The sequence below is a fragment of the Schistocerca americana genome, chromosome 9 (assembly GCF_021461395.2).
Source record: "Schistocerca americana isolate TAMUIC-IGC-003095 chromosome 9, iqSchAmer2.1, whole genome shotgun sequence".
Taxonomy (NCBI): domain Eukaryota; kingdom Metazoa; phylum Arthropoda; class Insecta; order Orthoptera; family Acrididae; genus Schistocerca; species Schistocerca americana.
In genome coordinates this window covers 117,372,037-117,389,333 of record NC_060127.1, presented here as the reverse complement: position 1 = coordinate 117,389,333, position 17,297 = coordinate 117,372,037, and the positions used below count along the sequence as shown (strand labels likewise).

Here is a 17,297-nt window from a genome sequence, read left to right as displayed (position 1 = left end):
TCAAAATCTTGCATATGGTATTTGAAGGAGTTGCAGGCCGAATAAAACCCATCAGTACGGCAGTTACCTCGCCCTGTATATACACCTGAGGTGTGTCATGGGTATTATTTGTCTCCAACTCATTATGAAGCCGGAGAGCAGGTTGATGAACCTGAATTAATTAATGGTAGTGTATTAGATTACACTGAGAGCAATGCAAACTGCGATCAGCAAAGAAACTTTGGTGATATATAATGACAAGCCAAAAAATTATATGTATTCCTTGTAATTACTAATGAATTCACTATGTGCAGTGCTTTAAAATGTCCTATTTAATATGAAAAGAATATCTTAATGTATGTAGTACCTCATTGTACAACATACAGGGTGTCCCATCTATCTTGTCCACCCAAAATATCTTTGGAACAATAACAGCTATTGGAAAACGACTTTCACCGGTATCAATGTAGGGCTGGGGCCCATGAATGTACATATTTGGAAACATTCTAAAACGAAAGCATATGTGTTTTTTAACACAAACTTATGTTTTTTTAAATGGACCTCCTATATTTGTTCTTCAGCAATCAATAGCATGACAAAGCACATACACAATGGCGTTGATTGCATCGCAATATTCCCATTACATCCTGAGATATTGAGACGCGAAGTTGACGCTTCAAACACCCGACATGTGCTGCTAGCGCACGTCCTGAGGCTCAGGCGTGAACCCCATGCTGCCCGTAATCGCAGCAGGATGGCAGCAGACCGTATTATTCGTTTCGGACCTCTTGATAAGTATGGAGGGGTGATTACACATGTCAATCACATCGCGATTACGGGCAGCATGGGGTTCACGCCTGAGCCTCAGGACGTGCGCTAGCAGCGCATGTCGGGTGTTTCAAGCGTCAACTTCGCGTCTCAATATCTCGGGATGTAATCGGAATATTGTGATGCAATCAACGCCATTGTGTATGTGCTTTGTCATGCTATGGATTGCTGAAGAAAAAATATAGGAGGTCCATTTAAAAAAACTTAAGTTTGTGTTAAAAAACACATATGCTTTCATTTTAGAATGTTTCCAAATATGTACATTCATGGGCCCCAGACCTACATTGATACCGGTGAAAGTTGTTTTCCAATAGCTGTTATTGTTCCAGAGATATTTTGGGTGGACAAGATAGCTGGGACACCCTGTATATATCTCTTATGTCCATCACCTGATTTATGAAACTTTTTGAACATTCATCTGTCTCTCCTGTATAATTTACTTAATGTGACTTAACATTATTTAGCCCCAAGCACCTCAGTTCTTACACTCAGTTTCCAACACCTCCTAACACCATCACCAACAAGATTCAACTTCAAATGTACTGCAATTTAGAGTCACCACCATTATTTTCTTTGTTCTCCCCCCCCCCCCCCTTCCTCACATAGCATTTATCTCCTTGTGTTGGGTTTTATTAATACAAGAGAATTTGCATCAAGTCAAAACAGTTAAAAGGAAAGAAGATTAGGGTTTAATGAGCCGTTGATGACAAGGACATTAGGGACAGAACACAATCTCAGATTGGAGAAGGGAATCATCTGCGCTCTTTCAAACGAAACAGCCCACTATTTATGTTAACTGATGCAGCGAAACCATGGACAATGTAGATTTGGATGGCTGAACAGGGATATCAACCCCCGTCCTCGTGAATACTAGTTCACTGTGTTACCTCTGCACTGTGACACTCAGTCTCAAGTAGTCTGCTTCAGTTATATTACAATATGGCCCAACATATTTTCATATTATAAGGATATGAACCACAAATAATTCATCTAAGTTTCCTTTAATTTATGCCTACAGTAACAAAGTTTTTGTTAACAGATTACCGGTGTTTTTTTTTTTTTTTTTTTTTTTTCCCCCTACTTTCTTGAAATGAAGGTTGTGAAACAGCACTGATTTTTAGTGTAGCCTGAGGTATAGGTTAGGTTGTAAGGGATAGTGTGGTTGAGAAATGGCAAAGCTTCACAAATGTGATGTCAAGAGGAAGCTCAGCTACAGTTAACAATATCTTGAGAAAAAACTCAACTTCAATTAATAGTTCAAGTAGTGATTTTGACTGTATACCGTGCGCCACAAAATTATTCTTATTTTTATGTTGAATATAAATACGGTCTACCACTATTTTTCCAAATACAATGCACATTCCATGATTATTTTCACATTAGGGAGGAACACATCACTTGCCCCCTGTTTCTCGTTGGATACTTACAATCAGCCGTTGAAACAACCCCTTGTGTTCTCATCACACCTCACGGTGAATGCTGCCAGCTGTCAACATTTCTCAGCTAAATGCTTAAGAAAAGGCACTGTCTCTAGTCTGGACTCTCAGCTTCTCAACAAGCACATGATAAACAGTCCACCTAAGCCCATTCATAAACACTTCTAGATATTGTGATGTCACTTCTCCCACATATGCAGTAACAAGATACATTGGCAGTTTGCTGTGCTAGCCCATCATTTTATTTTGCCCATAATTAAAGGAGAGAGCACATGGTATACAGATGGTGCAGATTTCTTGGAACTGTCTCCTGTGCTGCTATCTGGAAACCTTTAGCTGAAATTGTGGTGTCACCGCCAGACACCACACTTGCTAGGTGGTAGCCTTTAAATCGGCCGTGGTCCATTAGTATACGCCGGACCCGCGTGTCGCCACTGTCAGTGATAGCAGACTGAGTGCCACCACACGGCAGGTCTAGAGAGACGTCCTGGCACTCGCCCCAGTTGTACAGCCGACTTTGCTAGCGAAGCTACACTGACCGGTACGCTCTCATTTGCCAAGACGATAGTTAGCAGAGCCTTCAGCTACGTCATTTGCTACGACCTAGCAAGGCGCCATAGCTGTTGATAATTAATATTATGAAGCATGTACCGTAACGAGAGATGTTCTACAATTGTGGATTAAAGTTAAGTATTACATCCTATACGTGCTTTATTTGCAATTCTCAAGATATTGTCCTGTTCCAGACCTCATGCCAGTCAGCGTGTAATTAAACGCGTGCATTTCGGCCTCCTCTAGAAAAACAGTGTTGGCTCTTCTGCCAACACTACAGAAATATTCTCTCGTTGCCTGATATTACAATTCTGAAGTACATTTTCCATCCTAGCTCTTCACGGAAAGACATCTGGGAAGAGACAGGACAACATCTTGAAACCTCATAATAGATTTGCCAGGAGACAAAATGATAGGTCCTGGGTAAATAGGTTAGCCGTCAACAAAGGATTTTTTTGTGCCATAATTCACAGAACCAAAAAGATATCTTTATGGAAAAAAATGGTTAAAACTCCACAAGTTAGATGCTACCCTACATCTACAAGACTGTTCTGCAATTCACACTTTTAAGTGTTTTTATGTTGTTTGGTTTGTGAGGCACTCAACTGCGCGGTTATCAGCACCCGTACTCATTTGCAACTTGTACACACTACAATCTAGCCACTTACATGAATGATGAGGACAACACAAACACCCAGTCCCCAGGCAGAGAAAATCCCCAACCCAGCCGAGAATCGAACCAAGGACACCGTGATCCAGAGTTAGCAGTGCTAGCCACTAGACCACAAGCTGTGGACTTCTTTAAGTGTTTTGCGGAAGGTTCACAGAGCCATATTAATGCTATTTCTTGAGTGATCCACTCTCGAATAGCACATGGGGGAAACAAACAGCTGGCTCTGATATACCCTATTTTATTAAGATTTTCATTTATCCTATGCAGCAGGAAATAAACAAAATATTTTCGAACTTGCAGTAGCAAGTTTGTGGTTGAAATTTTGTGAAAATATCTTGCCTTTGTGAAAAGATGTCACTGTTTTAATGATTGCTATCCCAGTTCATATATCATATCTGTGGCCATTATATCCCTTGTTTTGTGATAATACAAAACAAGCTGCCCTTCTTTGAACATTTTCTATACCCTCCTGTGGTCTCTGTGGTATATTTATTGCACTTTCTTGTTCTGCCAAAACAATCTTTTGTTCACCTTAACCACAACATTTTCTATGTGGTGGTTCAAATTTAAGTTGTGATCCATGGTAATTTAGTTGAATCACTAACCTTTAAATTTGCTTCATTTATCATGAAACCAAAGTTTAATATTTTTTAGTTTTCATGTGGAAGACTTCTCTTTTTTTTCTTTTTTTTTTATTGTTTAGTGTCAATTGTCCCTGTTTACATTATATAAGTATCTTGTGGAAATCATTTTACAACTTATTCTGGTCTTCTGATGACATTATTGGATGGTAAATGACAATATAATCAGCAAACAACCCAAGAGGACTGCTCAGAATGTCTCCTAAATTGTTTATATGCAGGACATCTCAGCTAACTCTGCCACTTTTTATATTCCCAAAATGAATCGAAAATAATGCAATTGGCCAGGGAAGCACCTACGTCAGGAGCTCACACAATGGGCACGAATACATAATCCATAAAGGTCAATGAACACTACTTTCAACACAAAGTTAGGCTTTTATAATGGCACATACATGTTTTTTCTGCAGAAATAATAATTATAGGTACAATTAGTGATGGCAAACTTGGTTTCACAGTTCTAAACCTCATACATTCTGAAATGTTAGACTTAAAAGATGGCAATGCCACTGTGGTTTTTGTCATAATTTGCTGCACTGTCCTGCAGCTTGCTGTGAACAGACCACTGTCAGTACGCATGTTCTACCTTATTGATCAGTCTACTAGTGTCTCTTTCTCGGGCCTGCTGTGCTGCTGTAGGCGTCAAAAAGGAAAATACACTGTGATGCATCAGACGTATGCTTCGGACAGTGCTTCCCCGTTTTGGTATAGCTTGGGACATTTGGCGTCATCTCATCTATATGCAGACCTTGAGTAACGAATAAAAACTAGATGTGAAGATAATTTATGGCGAGTGTTATGGAAATGCAACCACAGCTGCAGCAGTATACACTGAGTGCTACCCCACTGGGGCTGCTGCACTGCACAATCTTGAGGCGAGTGTAGACAGGTTGCACACAGTTATGGAGTAAGCTGTAGTAGTGTGTGAAGAATGTGACACAGGCATACGTTTCATTTATATCATACCTCAGTCCGCCAAGAACTGTACAGGAATGACTTTAAATCCTACACTGAATTCTGTCATTTTGCAGATCAGTGGATGCTTTACAGATGAAGCTTCATTCACAAATCATGATCATGTGAATCTGCTGAACATGCACTGTTGGTCTGGGCAAAATCACTACTGGCTCTGCACGGTTGTTCATCAGTGACATGGGGCGTCACTGTTCAGTGCTGCATCAATGGTACCCGTTTTGTAGGTCCCTATTTTTATCAAGGAACATTAACTGGATGACAACATACATTAGTTCTGCAAGACACACTGTCCCATCTCATGGATAAGGGATTGGAAACACATTGATCAATATGGTTCCAGTGTGATGGATGCCCCGTACGCTAAACACGTTTCCAGAAAAGTTGTGGATGCAATGTTTGTAAATAGGTGGATAGTATGTGGAGGTCCTGTGAGCTAAATAGCCTGCCCCCCCCCCCCTTCCTCCCAACTTTACGCCATTAAAAGACTTTTCTGGAGCAGAGTGAAGGAGTTTGTGTACCATGAGCCTCCAACGACACGAGTTGATGTGCAAGAATGTATTACTGCTGTGTATGCAGCAATATCTGTGGAAACACTACACTCCGTGTAACACTCACCTGTTCTCGTCTCCACAAGTGTATTGATGCAAAAGGCGATCAGTTTTAACATCTGCAAAAGTGACACAGGTTCATCTGATGTGACATTACTGGCTATTTGTGAGTGTATTTTCCATGCCGCTAACAATTGTGTTTATGACACTAGAACCATGTCTTGTCACTAAACTGTACCTCTAGTTTTCATTTCTTTAGAAAAAACATACATGTGCCATACAAATAAATGTTAATTGTACTGAAAGTGATGTTTGTCTACTTTTATGGGTTGTGCATTACTGCCCATTGTGCGAGCCACTCACAGCAGGCAGCAATACAGTGCAGGCAACCCTTGCCCTGTGTATTTCAGCAGAAACTGCGGTTCAATTGCCATCCTTTAAAATCAAATATTTCGGACTGTATGAGGTTTAGAGCTGTGAAACCAAGTCTGCCATTGTTCACTGTACATCTGGTTTTCATTTCCGTAGAAAACACACATAAACATACAGATTAGTCCATCAACACTGGCAGTTTTCCTCCAGTCACATTAGATGGCTTTATCAACTCACAACCAAAATGTAAAATTTCAGCCTAACCTCTAACAAATTATCAAAACTATGATCATATAAGATTTCAAGTGGAATTTGTGACTGAACTGAGGATTTTTTGGTAGGGAGGACACAAAAAGTTACCTCATATGGAGAGTCATCAACCAATGTAGATGGAGAGTCAGGTGTGCCCTGTTGCTGTTTTTGTATATTAATGACCTTGCAGACTATACTAATAGTAACCTCAAACTTTTTGCAGACAATATAGCTATCTATAATGAAGTACTGTCTGAAAGGAGCTGCTTTAAACATTCCGTCAGATCTTGAAAAGATATCAAAGTAGTGCAAAAATTGGCGACATGCTTTAAATATTCAGAAATGTAAAATTAAGTGTTTCACAAAAGAAAAAATGCAGCATCCTATAATATCAATGAGTTACAGCTGAAAATTCATACAAATACCTGGGTGTAACACTTTGTAGGGGTATGAAATGGGACGATCACACTGGCTCAGTCATGGGTAAAGCAAGTGGTAGACTTTGGTTTATTAGTTGAATACTGGAGAAATGTAATCTGTATACAAAAGTGATTGCTCACAAATAACTCATGTGACCCATTCTAGAATACTGTTCAAGTGTGTGGGACCACACCAAATAGTACCAGAAGGTGATATTGAATATATACAGAGAAGGGCAGCACAAATGGTCACCATTCTGTTGGACACATGGGAGAGTGTTACAGATATGCTGAAGAAACTGAACTGGTAGACTCTTGAAAGTAAGTGTAAACTATACTGAGAAAACCTACTTACAAATTTTCAAGAATAAGTTTTAAGTGATGATGCTATGTATCATTCCCATAGGAATCTGGAGAACAATCAGATTAATAACAGCACACAGAGCAACATTTAAACATCACTCTTGCTGTACTTCATATGTGAATGGAACAGGGGAAACATGCTAATAACTGTTATGATGAGACATACCCTCTGCCATACATTTCACAGTGGTTTGCAGAGTACAGATGTAGGTGTAGAGCTACGCTGCAAACCAGTCTGTCACCACAGCCAGTTTACCCCCAGTCACATTCATTGGTTTTGCAAACCCACAACCGAGCTGTTACATTTCAACCTAGACCTTGACCTACACTACAAATCAGTCCGTCACCATATCCAGCTTTCCCCCCACTCATAACCATATTATAACATTGGTGTATGAAAAGATATCCCAAGATTCCTGTTATATCCTGAAAAACAAACAATACAAGAAATAAATACAAACATCAGTAACCAAACAGCGAGGTCATTGATCCCACGATCTAAGCTGACAGAAACTAAGGGAGGAACAACACAAACACCAAAGTCCAGAAAATGGGCAAACAGAGATGCTGGGATGCAGGAAGAATAAATGAGAGGGAGGGGGGGAAGGGCGAGAGCAGGGGTGCACCAAAGGTGCTGCACACGATGGGGTACCAACACTGCAACTGGCCCATCCTGACGTCACATCACACCATGAGCATGACAACTGGAACAGCACCAGGGGACGAAGACACAAGAAAAGGCAAAACAAAATGACACAAAATAGCAGACAAAATGTAGGGAAAAGAGGGGGTATGGGTGATCTAGCCGGCATGGAGGCAAGACCAGAGGCCTCCCAAACCAATGCCAATCCTAACCAAAGGACTCCAATACCAGAATGAAGGGCCAAAAAACAGAGCAGTCAACCACAATATGGGTCACCATGAAGGAGGCCCCAGAACTGCAAAGGGTACGGCTCATATGGAGTAAAAAATCATGGGTTAACCTGATAAAGCCAATACAAAGACAGCAGAGAGTGGTAGATTCCCACCGGGAGAGGAGGAGGAGGAAGGAAGAATGCCACATGGTGGGAGTTCCTTATTCACATGAAGTTTATTAGACAGAGGAAGAAATGCAGGGGTGAGGGGCACAGAGCGTGTGGTCTCCCAAGAGTGGGACCATGAAGGAGCAAAAAGGGAGAATAGGAGGTAGTTGGTGGCCCCACTAGTCAGCTCATTACCCAAGGTACCCATTTAGCCAGGAACCCAAAGGAACGAGCAGTACAGTCAAGATTGTGGAGAAGTTCACGGATAGCAGAGACCAAGGGATGGTGGAAAAACTCTGAGTGGTAGTCTAAGGGCCACTATCTAGTCCATACATAACAAAATACATTTGAGGGAGGACCGTTTAACAAATCAGAGGACCCGATAGATGGCCACCCCACACATGTCAGGCAAGAGATGGTATTCCATGCCAACGGAAGACGTGAAGGCATGTTACACGTGATCAGCAAATTTAGAGCCAATGGTGTAAAAAACAACAGCACATCCCAGACCTGCCATAGGATCAGGTGGAACAAACAACAGAAACAAGAGATTCGCTGGAATACAGAAAAGAGGAACATTGGGGGTTGGGGGGGGGGGGGGGGGGGGGGAGTGTTCGAGAGAGAACATGAGGAACAGGGCAGAGAGGGAAGATGGAAATCATGGTGGAGAGAAGCAAGGCAGAGCCCATCAGATAAACCAACAAAAAGGAGGGCAATGGGCAGGTCACTTCCCTAAGCTGCAAAAAGAGCAGTGAAAGAGCAGATAGTGATGGCATTGCAAACCAGAAGCTGGGACCGCTCAACCAAAAGAGGTGAGGGTCCAAGTGCCAACCAGAAAACTATCAAAAAGGCTAGTGGGGAAGGTATTGGTGGCCAATGAATATCATGATGCTGGACTGGGTCCAAGAGGAGCAGTGTGGAAGGGGCAGCTGACTCGTGAGTCATAAACTTGACAACCATAGTCCAGATAGTACGGAATTAAGGCCTGATAATGGCGGAGAAGAGTCGAACAATACACACACCAAGAGGTGTGGACAAGGAAGCAAAGGACTGAGTTTACAGAAGCCACGGCCACCAGGAGATGGATATGGGGCAACCAACTAAGCTTGTTGTCCAAAAGAAGACCCAAGGAATAGGACTGGGGAACAACGGTCAGGCATTGGGCATTGAAGTAAAGCTCTGGATTGGGATGGACTGTAGTTGTTGTTGTTGTGGTCTTCAGTCCTGAGACTGGTTTGATGCAGCTCTCCATGCTACTCTATCCTGTGCAAGCTTCTTCATCTCCCAGTACCTACTGCAACCTACATCCTTCTGAATCTGCTTAGTGTATTCATCTCTTGGTCTCCCTCTACGATTTTTACCCTCCACGGTGCCCTCTAATGCTAAATTTGTGATCCCTTGATGCCTCAAAACATGTCCTACCAACCGATCCCTTCTTCTAGTCAAGTTGTGCCACAAACTTCTCTTCTCCCCAATCCTATTCAATACCTCCTCATTAGTTACGTGATCTACCCACCTTATCTTCAGCATTCTTCTGTAGCACCACATTTCAAAAGCTTCTATTCTCTTCTTGTCCAAACTAGTTATCGTCCATGTTTCACTTCCATACATGGCTACACTGTAGTATGGCAACAGAAATGCACCACACATGTTGGAAATGGGGAGAAGTGAAACTGAGAGAGAGTGTCCATGCGGAAGTGCATTGGATGGCACTCTGGAGCTGTTGCTCTGCAGAGGCCACTGAATGGGAACCAGTCCACATATAAAAATCATAGCCCAATGGAGGACACGAGTCCATCAGTAGTGATTAAAAAAAATGGAGGAAACTAATTACAGAGCCCTGTGGAATGTCGTTCTCCTGAGTCTGCAGAGTGCTGAGAACAGTGCCAACCTGAACCCTGGATGACCAGTGAGGCAGAAACTCGTGAATAAATATGGGAAGGAGGCCCTGAAGACCCCATTCATGGAGTGTTAGGGAGACGTGATGGCACAAAGATGTGTTATAGGCCTTACAAAGAGTGAAGAAAACTGCAACAAGATGGCAGTGTTGAGAAAAGGCCTGCTGATCTGTGGTTTCCAATTGACACAGGTATACAGGCGGAGATTGTCTCTGCCGAAAGCTGTACCAGTTCGGAGATTCAAGGACCCAACTGAGCCAAAAAGCCACCATCAATTCAAATAACTTCCAGACGATGCTGGTCCGACTGATCGGCTGGTAACTATCAACAGATGACATATTCTCACCAGGCTTAAGGACAGGAACCACAATACTGTCCCTCCACAGAGAGGAGAAATCACCTTTGAGCCAAATGTGGTTAAGCAATCGGAGGTGACACTGTTTTCGTGGGGGACAGAGGTGTTGAAGCAGTTGGTTCTGGATGGAATTGCGGCCAGTGACTGAATCATGGGAAGAAGAGAGGGCCACAATAAGTTTTCATTCAGTAACAGGTTTATTGTAGGATTTCACCTGACATTTGGTAAAACATGTGGAAACCTTCAGCCAACTATTTCCAGAGGAGGAAGGTGACGGGATAGGAGGCTGATGCCGAAGCCGTTGCAGAACGAGTCACAAAATGTTCCGTGAGGACCAATGGATTCATACAAAGGCCACCCGGAAGGACAAGATGCAGGATGGACGATTACCATTGGTAACCTCAGAGGGTGCAGAGCGTAGCCCACATCTGTGACGAAGGGACAGAAGAACCTAAGGAGGAGGCAAAGCATCCCCAACACACCCACTTGGTCTGTTTCATTAACTAATGGGCTTTGGTGCAAAGAATTTTAAATAAGACCAGCAGAGGACAAGTGCTGGTTAAGGCACTGCAAAGCCCGACGGTGATCACAGATGTTTATGGCAATGACCATGTCCCACCACAGAACCAGCTGGTGGCGAAAGGAGCCTGTCGAGTTGGGGATGACAATATCGGCGGCGCAAATAATTGTATCGGACTGCTGACTCGGCACGAAGAGGGGGTAAACATGACCTGGAGCAAGGTTGCAAACCAGCCACATCAATGGCTGTCTGGCACCCCAGATGGTTTACACTGAGAAAATTTAGAAGGGGAGGTCAGACCCCAATGGGGGACCAAAATTGCCAAAAAGGAAAGGTGAAAACGAAAAAGCAAGGCGTGAGAGAATGAAGCCCTGGAAGGAAGAAAGGCCCACAATAGCTCAGGTCTTCAAGTGCGCCAAGCATGAACTCACGAAAGAGCGAAAGAGCCATGAGCCCTCAGAGGGGAGGGTAAAATTGTGCTCTCCAAGTTGAAAACAAAAGTAATAAGCTTGTATTTTCTGCTGAAACAACTCATTAGATTCAACGATTCTCTTTGGCTACTGTACACTATCATCTGATGGGCTATGGCTTATGGAAATGAAGGGTCAACAGCAACACGCAGCAGAAAAGCCGCTGACCCCAAAAGCGCACTTTAGCCACCCTCCACCACTAACATAGCTAAATCCAGGTTAACATGCTGACCCCATGAAGATGAGGGATAAGGTAAAAAAACATTAAAAAATGAATGTCAGGAGAAAAACAGCTAACAGGTACTTCGGAGAAAGCCACTGCTCCGGCTATGCTACTCAGCTGCCGTTTTCATATTGTTGTGCTTTAGCTTTGTATAATATGTAAACATTTACAGATACTTTGATGACAATCACACTCTTAGATGTGCAACTGAAGACAAAAACTATATTTGTTCTGTTAGCGTGGATAAAATGTACCCACATTAACAAATTAATTTGCAATATGAATATAAAAATACTTGTTCCACGTCATTACAATTTATCGTGCATAACGATCCACAGAACATGAAACTGGCCAACTGATTAATTAACAATATTGTGTATAGTTTTCGTGACAGTTATGTTTGCATCCTTGAATTCAATGTTTGCGTAAAACTTATTACTGATACCTAAGAATCACTGTAAGGATAATGATCTAAAGTCATTTAACTTTAAAAACTAAATTTAAGTATTACAGTGTTATATTTTACCCATTCAAACATAATTATATTCCATAAATCAGATCAGGAAGGAAAGCCTTTACGAATGCGGAATGAGTCACACCATACTAAAGCTACACTAAAAGGCTGGAGCCACAATTGCCAGCTATTTATGTGAAGTATACTGACGACAAATTATTATTAGTGCCAATCTACTGAAAACAATATTTTTGTAATTACTTCTGGATTGCATTATATGGAAACTTAACTGCAGAAAGGGAACAAGTCCCCTTCTTCAAAGTTTACAGGCGAGTAAAAAAACTTTTATACAGAAACTCTAACGTAAAATTATTCTACACTTTTTCTATAAATATGTGGTTGTAAGGTATTTAAATTTCGTAATTTTTATCCATTTTGTGTTCCCAGCAGCTCAATTTTTTTCTTCTTTTTCTTTTGAACTTGACATACTCCCTTCTTGTAGCAAAAGATGTGGAATATAAATTAAAAGACTTATATTTCGAGGAAGAAAATTTATTTTACATATTTTCCTCAAACTAAATACATTGTAATCAATATTATATCAAATTAAGTCAATGGGCTTATCATACTCTTCCTTTTCATCACTCTCTTTGTGGTCAAATAAGTCATAATTTCATTCCAAAAATGCAGCCTTTCTTCCAGAACATAAATTAAACTTTATTTCATATGATCCATTTTAAGATGTTTATATATAGTTTGGCTTTGTAGGCTGGTTCCTTGGGAAGTTCTAGATTCACCTTAATATTTCTTACATAAAATCTATCAGTTCACATAGTTTTGATGTTTATCTTACATTGAGCTATCGGTGGTGTATCTTTATTGAAACTAATTCGTGATTGACAGGACAAAAGAAATCTTTTACCTCTTTGGAAAACATTTTCCATAAGAACTGTTACTAGGGGAAGCTTTTATGGGAAATACGGAAGCGTCCGATCCCGCCCGTCTGCTTTGACCCATGACGTCACAAATATGGCGGAAACAAAAACAAACACACACACTTTCCACAAGAAGCCTAATGACACTAACGGGACAAGCGCGGGAAATGGGGTGTTTTGGGTGGGGGCAAACTAAATATAAACAAATTTAGACGCCTTGCGTAGCTACAACGTGTAAGTGAAGACAGCCATGCATGAATACCCACCCACCTCCCCAGGGGTCGTAACCCCTGCAACCTATAGAAGATAAAGATGCTTCAGTAGCTGATTAGTGTTTTTTGTCTTTTAAAAAAAAAATCTCACGGGATAGAACGAACAGATCAGAAAGATAAATATAATAAACTAAAACAGAAATTGGAGGAAACAGATAATTAAAATAAGTAATAAGTGTTTTTAAATTTAAAAAAATCCCACGAGATAGAACAAACAGATCAGAAAAGTAAATAAAATAAGATAAAACAGAACTGGAGACAGCCACACTCAAACAAAACTCCGCGCCCTCATGACGTCACACACGACAACACCCTTACGTCACGGGTCAAAGCCGACGCGTGGGATCAGACGCTTCTGTTGACCCCTTTTATGTAGAGTCTTGACCACCAAGTATCGTAGTCTGTGAAGTTCGCTGTTTTTATGAGAACAACCTAAATTTGTCTTTCTTCTGTGATGATCCAAATATGAGTTTTATCACCTTACTAACAGTGTAATATCATTCCTGGTTTCTAAAGTTTCTCCTGATGATACCAAACTCTCCACACAGTTCACAGCAGAAAGGGAACATGTCTAGGACATGATCTCTTTCTGCAGTAAGGAGTTAATTGTACCAAGTTACTAGAAGCACTTTATGACTTCTGCAATAAAAGAAATTTTGAAAATTTTTGACCTGTTGTTTTTCTGCAGTTAGCTATTCTTGTGGATGTTAGGAGAAAAACAGCTATTTTGAAAATGTGTAGCTTTACACATACTACTCTCAGCTTATGTGTTGGAAAAGCATGGGCCTGTCTACTACCAATATTAGAGTTACCATACATAGTGTTTACACTGACTGTAAATATCAAATTGTAAGAATGGCTAATGAGTCATTCTTGTACTTTTTTTATACATTTGGGAAAGTTCAGTTTCATGTCTGATATTCACTGGTAACCTTTTATAGACTTTTGCTCCGGAATATAAAACTCCATTCAGAACCCTCAAGAGGAATGGATAGTCTATGGAAATTACTGCTAGTATTGTGATTGTGAAAAGTTGAGTTCATCCTAAATTCACTTTGGTTGTTCAACCACAAATATCATTAGGGAATACATATATTGGCATGTACTTGTAAGAATCTGTAATACCTGAAGAGGTTTCTACAAGATATTTGGCTACCAATTATAAATGATATTCTCATTGCGCATTTCTATAGAACACCTTTTTTAACCTTAGCTGCAATGCTCCAGAAGATTACGCCATATTACATAATTTAATGAAGGTATGCAACATTTCATATACAAAAGTATTTGTTTCAATGACACACAAAATGTTTTGCATATTCTGTGAGTTCTGAAACAATCGGAAATATTAAAAAATATAGTATGTTAACAAAGCCTATTGCTACCATGGTAAACATCGGTTTATAAACTAGAGTTACAAGATACTTACATCTCAAATTGCATCTTTCTGTCAGTGATATCCGTAAATATGTGTGATATCGCCCAAAAGTATCTGTCAGTATGTTTTGTTCCTCAACGCTCGCTTTCTCTTTCACTAAGGCCTAAAACGAAAAAAAAGTTAAATATCAAACACTATTCCCTTAAACACAAATTTGATTTCTTACAGGGCTTGCCCACTATAGTAACTTTCACTCTGCATTATTGTGGCGAATATTTATCATACACAACAAAAAAAGGTAGCGAAGTCCGAACGGTTAGACAGCTGTTATGAATGTGCTCAACAGAGCACTGAATTCATTAATATCAATGATAACCGGCACAGTTTTTCACTCTTGAAGAACTATATATGACACTCAAAAGGTACGTGAACGATTTTATATTATGCAACAGATATCTCGTCCACTGTTAACAAACAATGTTATTTTTGAAATGCTTACACCGACAGCAGATATCTGCGAGTTGTTGGCATCTGTAAACAGACTCCTGGACACGCATGTTGTGCGCTTCAGCATACGCAGTAACATCACAGGAAATTCTTCTATGCGTTTGTTTCGTAACAGGCAGCGAGTTTTCTGTACAGAAGTCGGGAGATCACTTGCATAAATACACTCATACAAAGGTGTACATTTATCTTGGACTGCAGACGAAGAAAAACACCAATTTAATCTCGACGATTAGAAAGGATTAAACTTTGAGAGCGTCAGTAGGTAGTCGTACACGAGACACACGATAGACGACACGTAAAGAAATGTTTTCTCACGGCGCGTGGGAAGTCGGTGGGTCTGTTATTCGAGTTGTGCAGTAATAGCAGACGTGTTGTGCATATGCAACAGCGTCGCTCTCCCAATTAGTCTCTATTCTTCCCAGGCTTTTCATGGTCGCACGCAGACTCTCTCTGCAGCGCTTGTCGTTCCCCCTTTTCGTTCTCTGCCTTATCATCTCCTCTCCCTCTTTACGTAAACTTGGCCTTTGAAAGCACCAAGTCAGCTGATATAAAGTAAACAACAAAGAAGAGGAAGGGGGAAAAAAAACACACCCTCTTCTGCGCAGGCGCTACGCTGCATCTCAGTAAACAGCCAGTGTAATTAGAGCTCGCTGACGTCACAAAGATACAAACGCAAAGGCGGTAAAGTGACATTGCATGTCACTCTGACGTAGCTGTTCAACAAGCCATCGCACCATACCTTCTTTTTGACATGACTTGAATTCTCACACCGTAGAAATTTTGCGACTGTGAAATAAATGGGTCGATTATTAGTTTAATAAGAGCTCTTAGCAGTAACGAATCGCATGTGTGTATTTGGCCGACAACGAACTTACATTGTGCGTCGCGGAGTACGAAATGTACCGTTTTGCTACCACCACTAAAATGAAAATCCACCGAAATTTATTATTAATGGCATTTCTCCTTTTTTATGTTACACTTATTTTAGGTACTCCATCGCAAGAAAGTGCTTGCTTCTGAACTATGGATTTAATGCTGCAAAGGAGTACATGGCTATCTCTACTACGTTTTAGTTACTAGATTTACATTTCAAATTGATAAAACCCACAGTGTGATTTGCAATGTGAGGGTGTATTCCGCATGTCTAAAACACTGGCAATGTCCAGTGTCTTAATTGTGCAAGATTTTAACAAAGAAGTGTACAAATTAAAATTATCTGCTGTTTTGATATTTTCATTGAAAATGCCGTTCGAAATTTGTCTTCAAGCATATGTTTATTTCTATCACAAAAGTTCCGTTAGTCACAAGCCATGATAGAACAGCCACATCGCGATTACCTCTTGATTTTGAAGCTCAACATCACATTAACTGTCAAAGAAACTACGAAACCGTCCGAGTAGCACAGAAGATTTCAAAGAGGCGCAAAGATTGGCAACTCGCTTTAAATGCTCAGAAATGTAAAATTGTGCACTTCACAAAACGAAAAATCGTAGCATCCTATGACTATAATATTAATAAGCCACTGGGGTGTAAACTAGCTCGCGTCCGTAGTGGAAAACTACACGTGCACCCCGGGTAACGCTAAATGAGCTAGAACGAATAGGCAGCCAGACCAGATATTGGATTTCCTGGCTACAGACGTGCAGACAAACCAAAATCAAAAAGCTTTAAAAAATGGACCTTTTCAGGACCAACTGATTAAAAGACTTGGCTCTTCAATCCGAGTATTCCATTTAAAAATAGAAGTTATTAGCCGAGTTGAAAGAGGGTACCTGTCTAAACTCCTTGTAGACAATGATACTGACGTAGATCTAATCCAGGAAACACTTGCTCCAGCTATGAAAGAAGAGGTAGGATCCATGGCTACGATCTTATGGGTGATACATATCACAGTGTGTATGGTGTTGCCACATATGTAAGGAGCAATATCGAGCATGCTAGCTAGCCTCATATCGACAAATACAGAAAATGAGATCCATTAAGTCTCTATGCAAGTGGAGGAGACCATTATAAATAATATTCTCAAGCCACCAAATGTGCCACGGCCACTGCATATTCTGCCAATTACCGCCCACCCATCGATTTATGCTGGAGATTTTAATAGTCACCATTGTCACCGGGACTATGCACGTGACAATGAATGTGGTGTTGCACTCACCGACTGAATTGAATATGAAAATCGATACGGTACCTGGTTTATGATGCCATGGATTTGGGAACTTTCA

The 17,297-nt window shown here is 40.8% G+C and overlaps 1 protein-coding gene across 1 annotated transcript in view; it reads right to left on the bottom strand.

Annotated features, from left to right (window-relative positions):
* LOC124551091 (molybdenum cofactor biosynthesis protein 1-like) overlaps positions 1-15,614 on the bottom strand; it is an 88,953-nt gene extending 73,339 nt beyond the window's left edge. Inside the window, exons 1-2 of the mRNA XM_047126022.1 lie at positions 15,065-15,614; positions 14,617-14,728 (exon numbers count right to left, since the gene is read on the bottom strand). Of these exons, the coding sequence (XP_046981978.1) occupies positions 14,617-14,728; positions 15,065-15,151 (199 nt within the window). The 5' untranslated portion in view covers positions 15,152-15,614. The remainder of the gene's footprint in view (positions 1-14,616; positions 14,729-15,064) is intronic.
* Between the last annotated feature and the right edge of the window lie 1,683 nt (positions 15,615-17,297).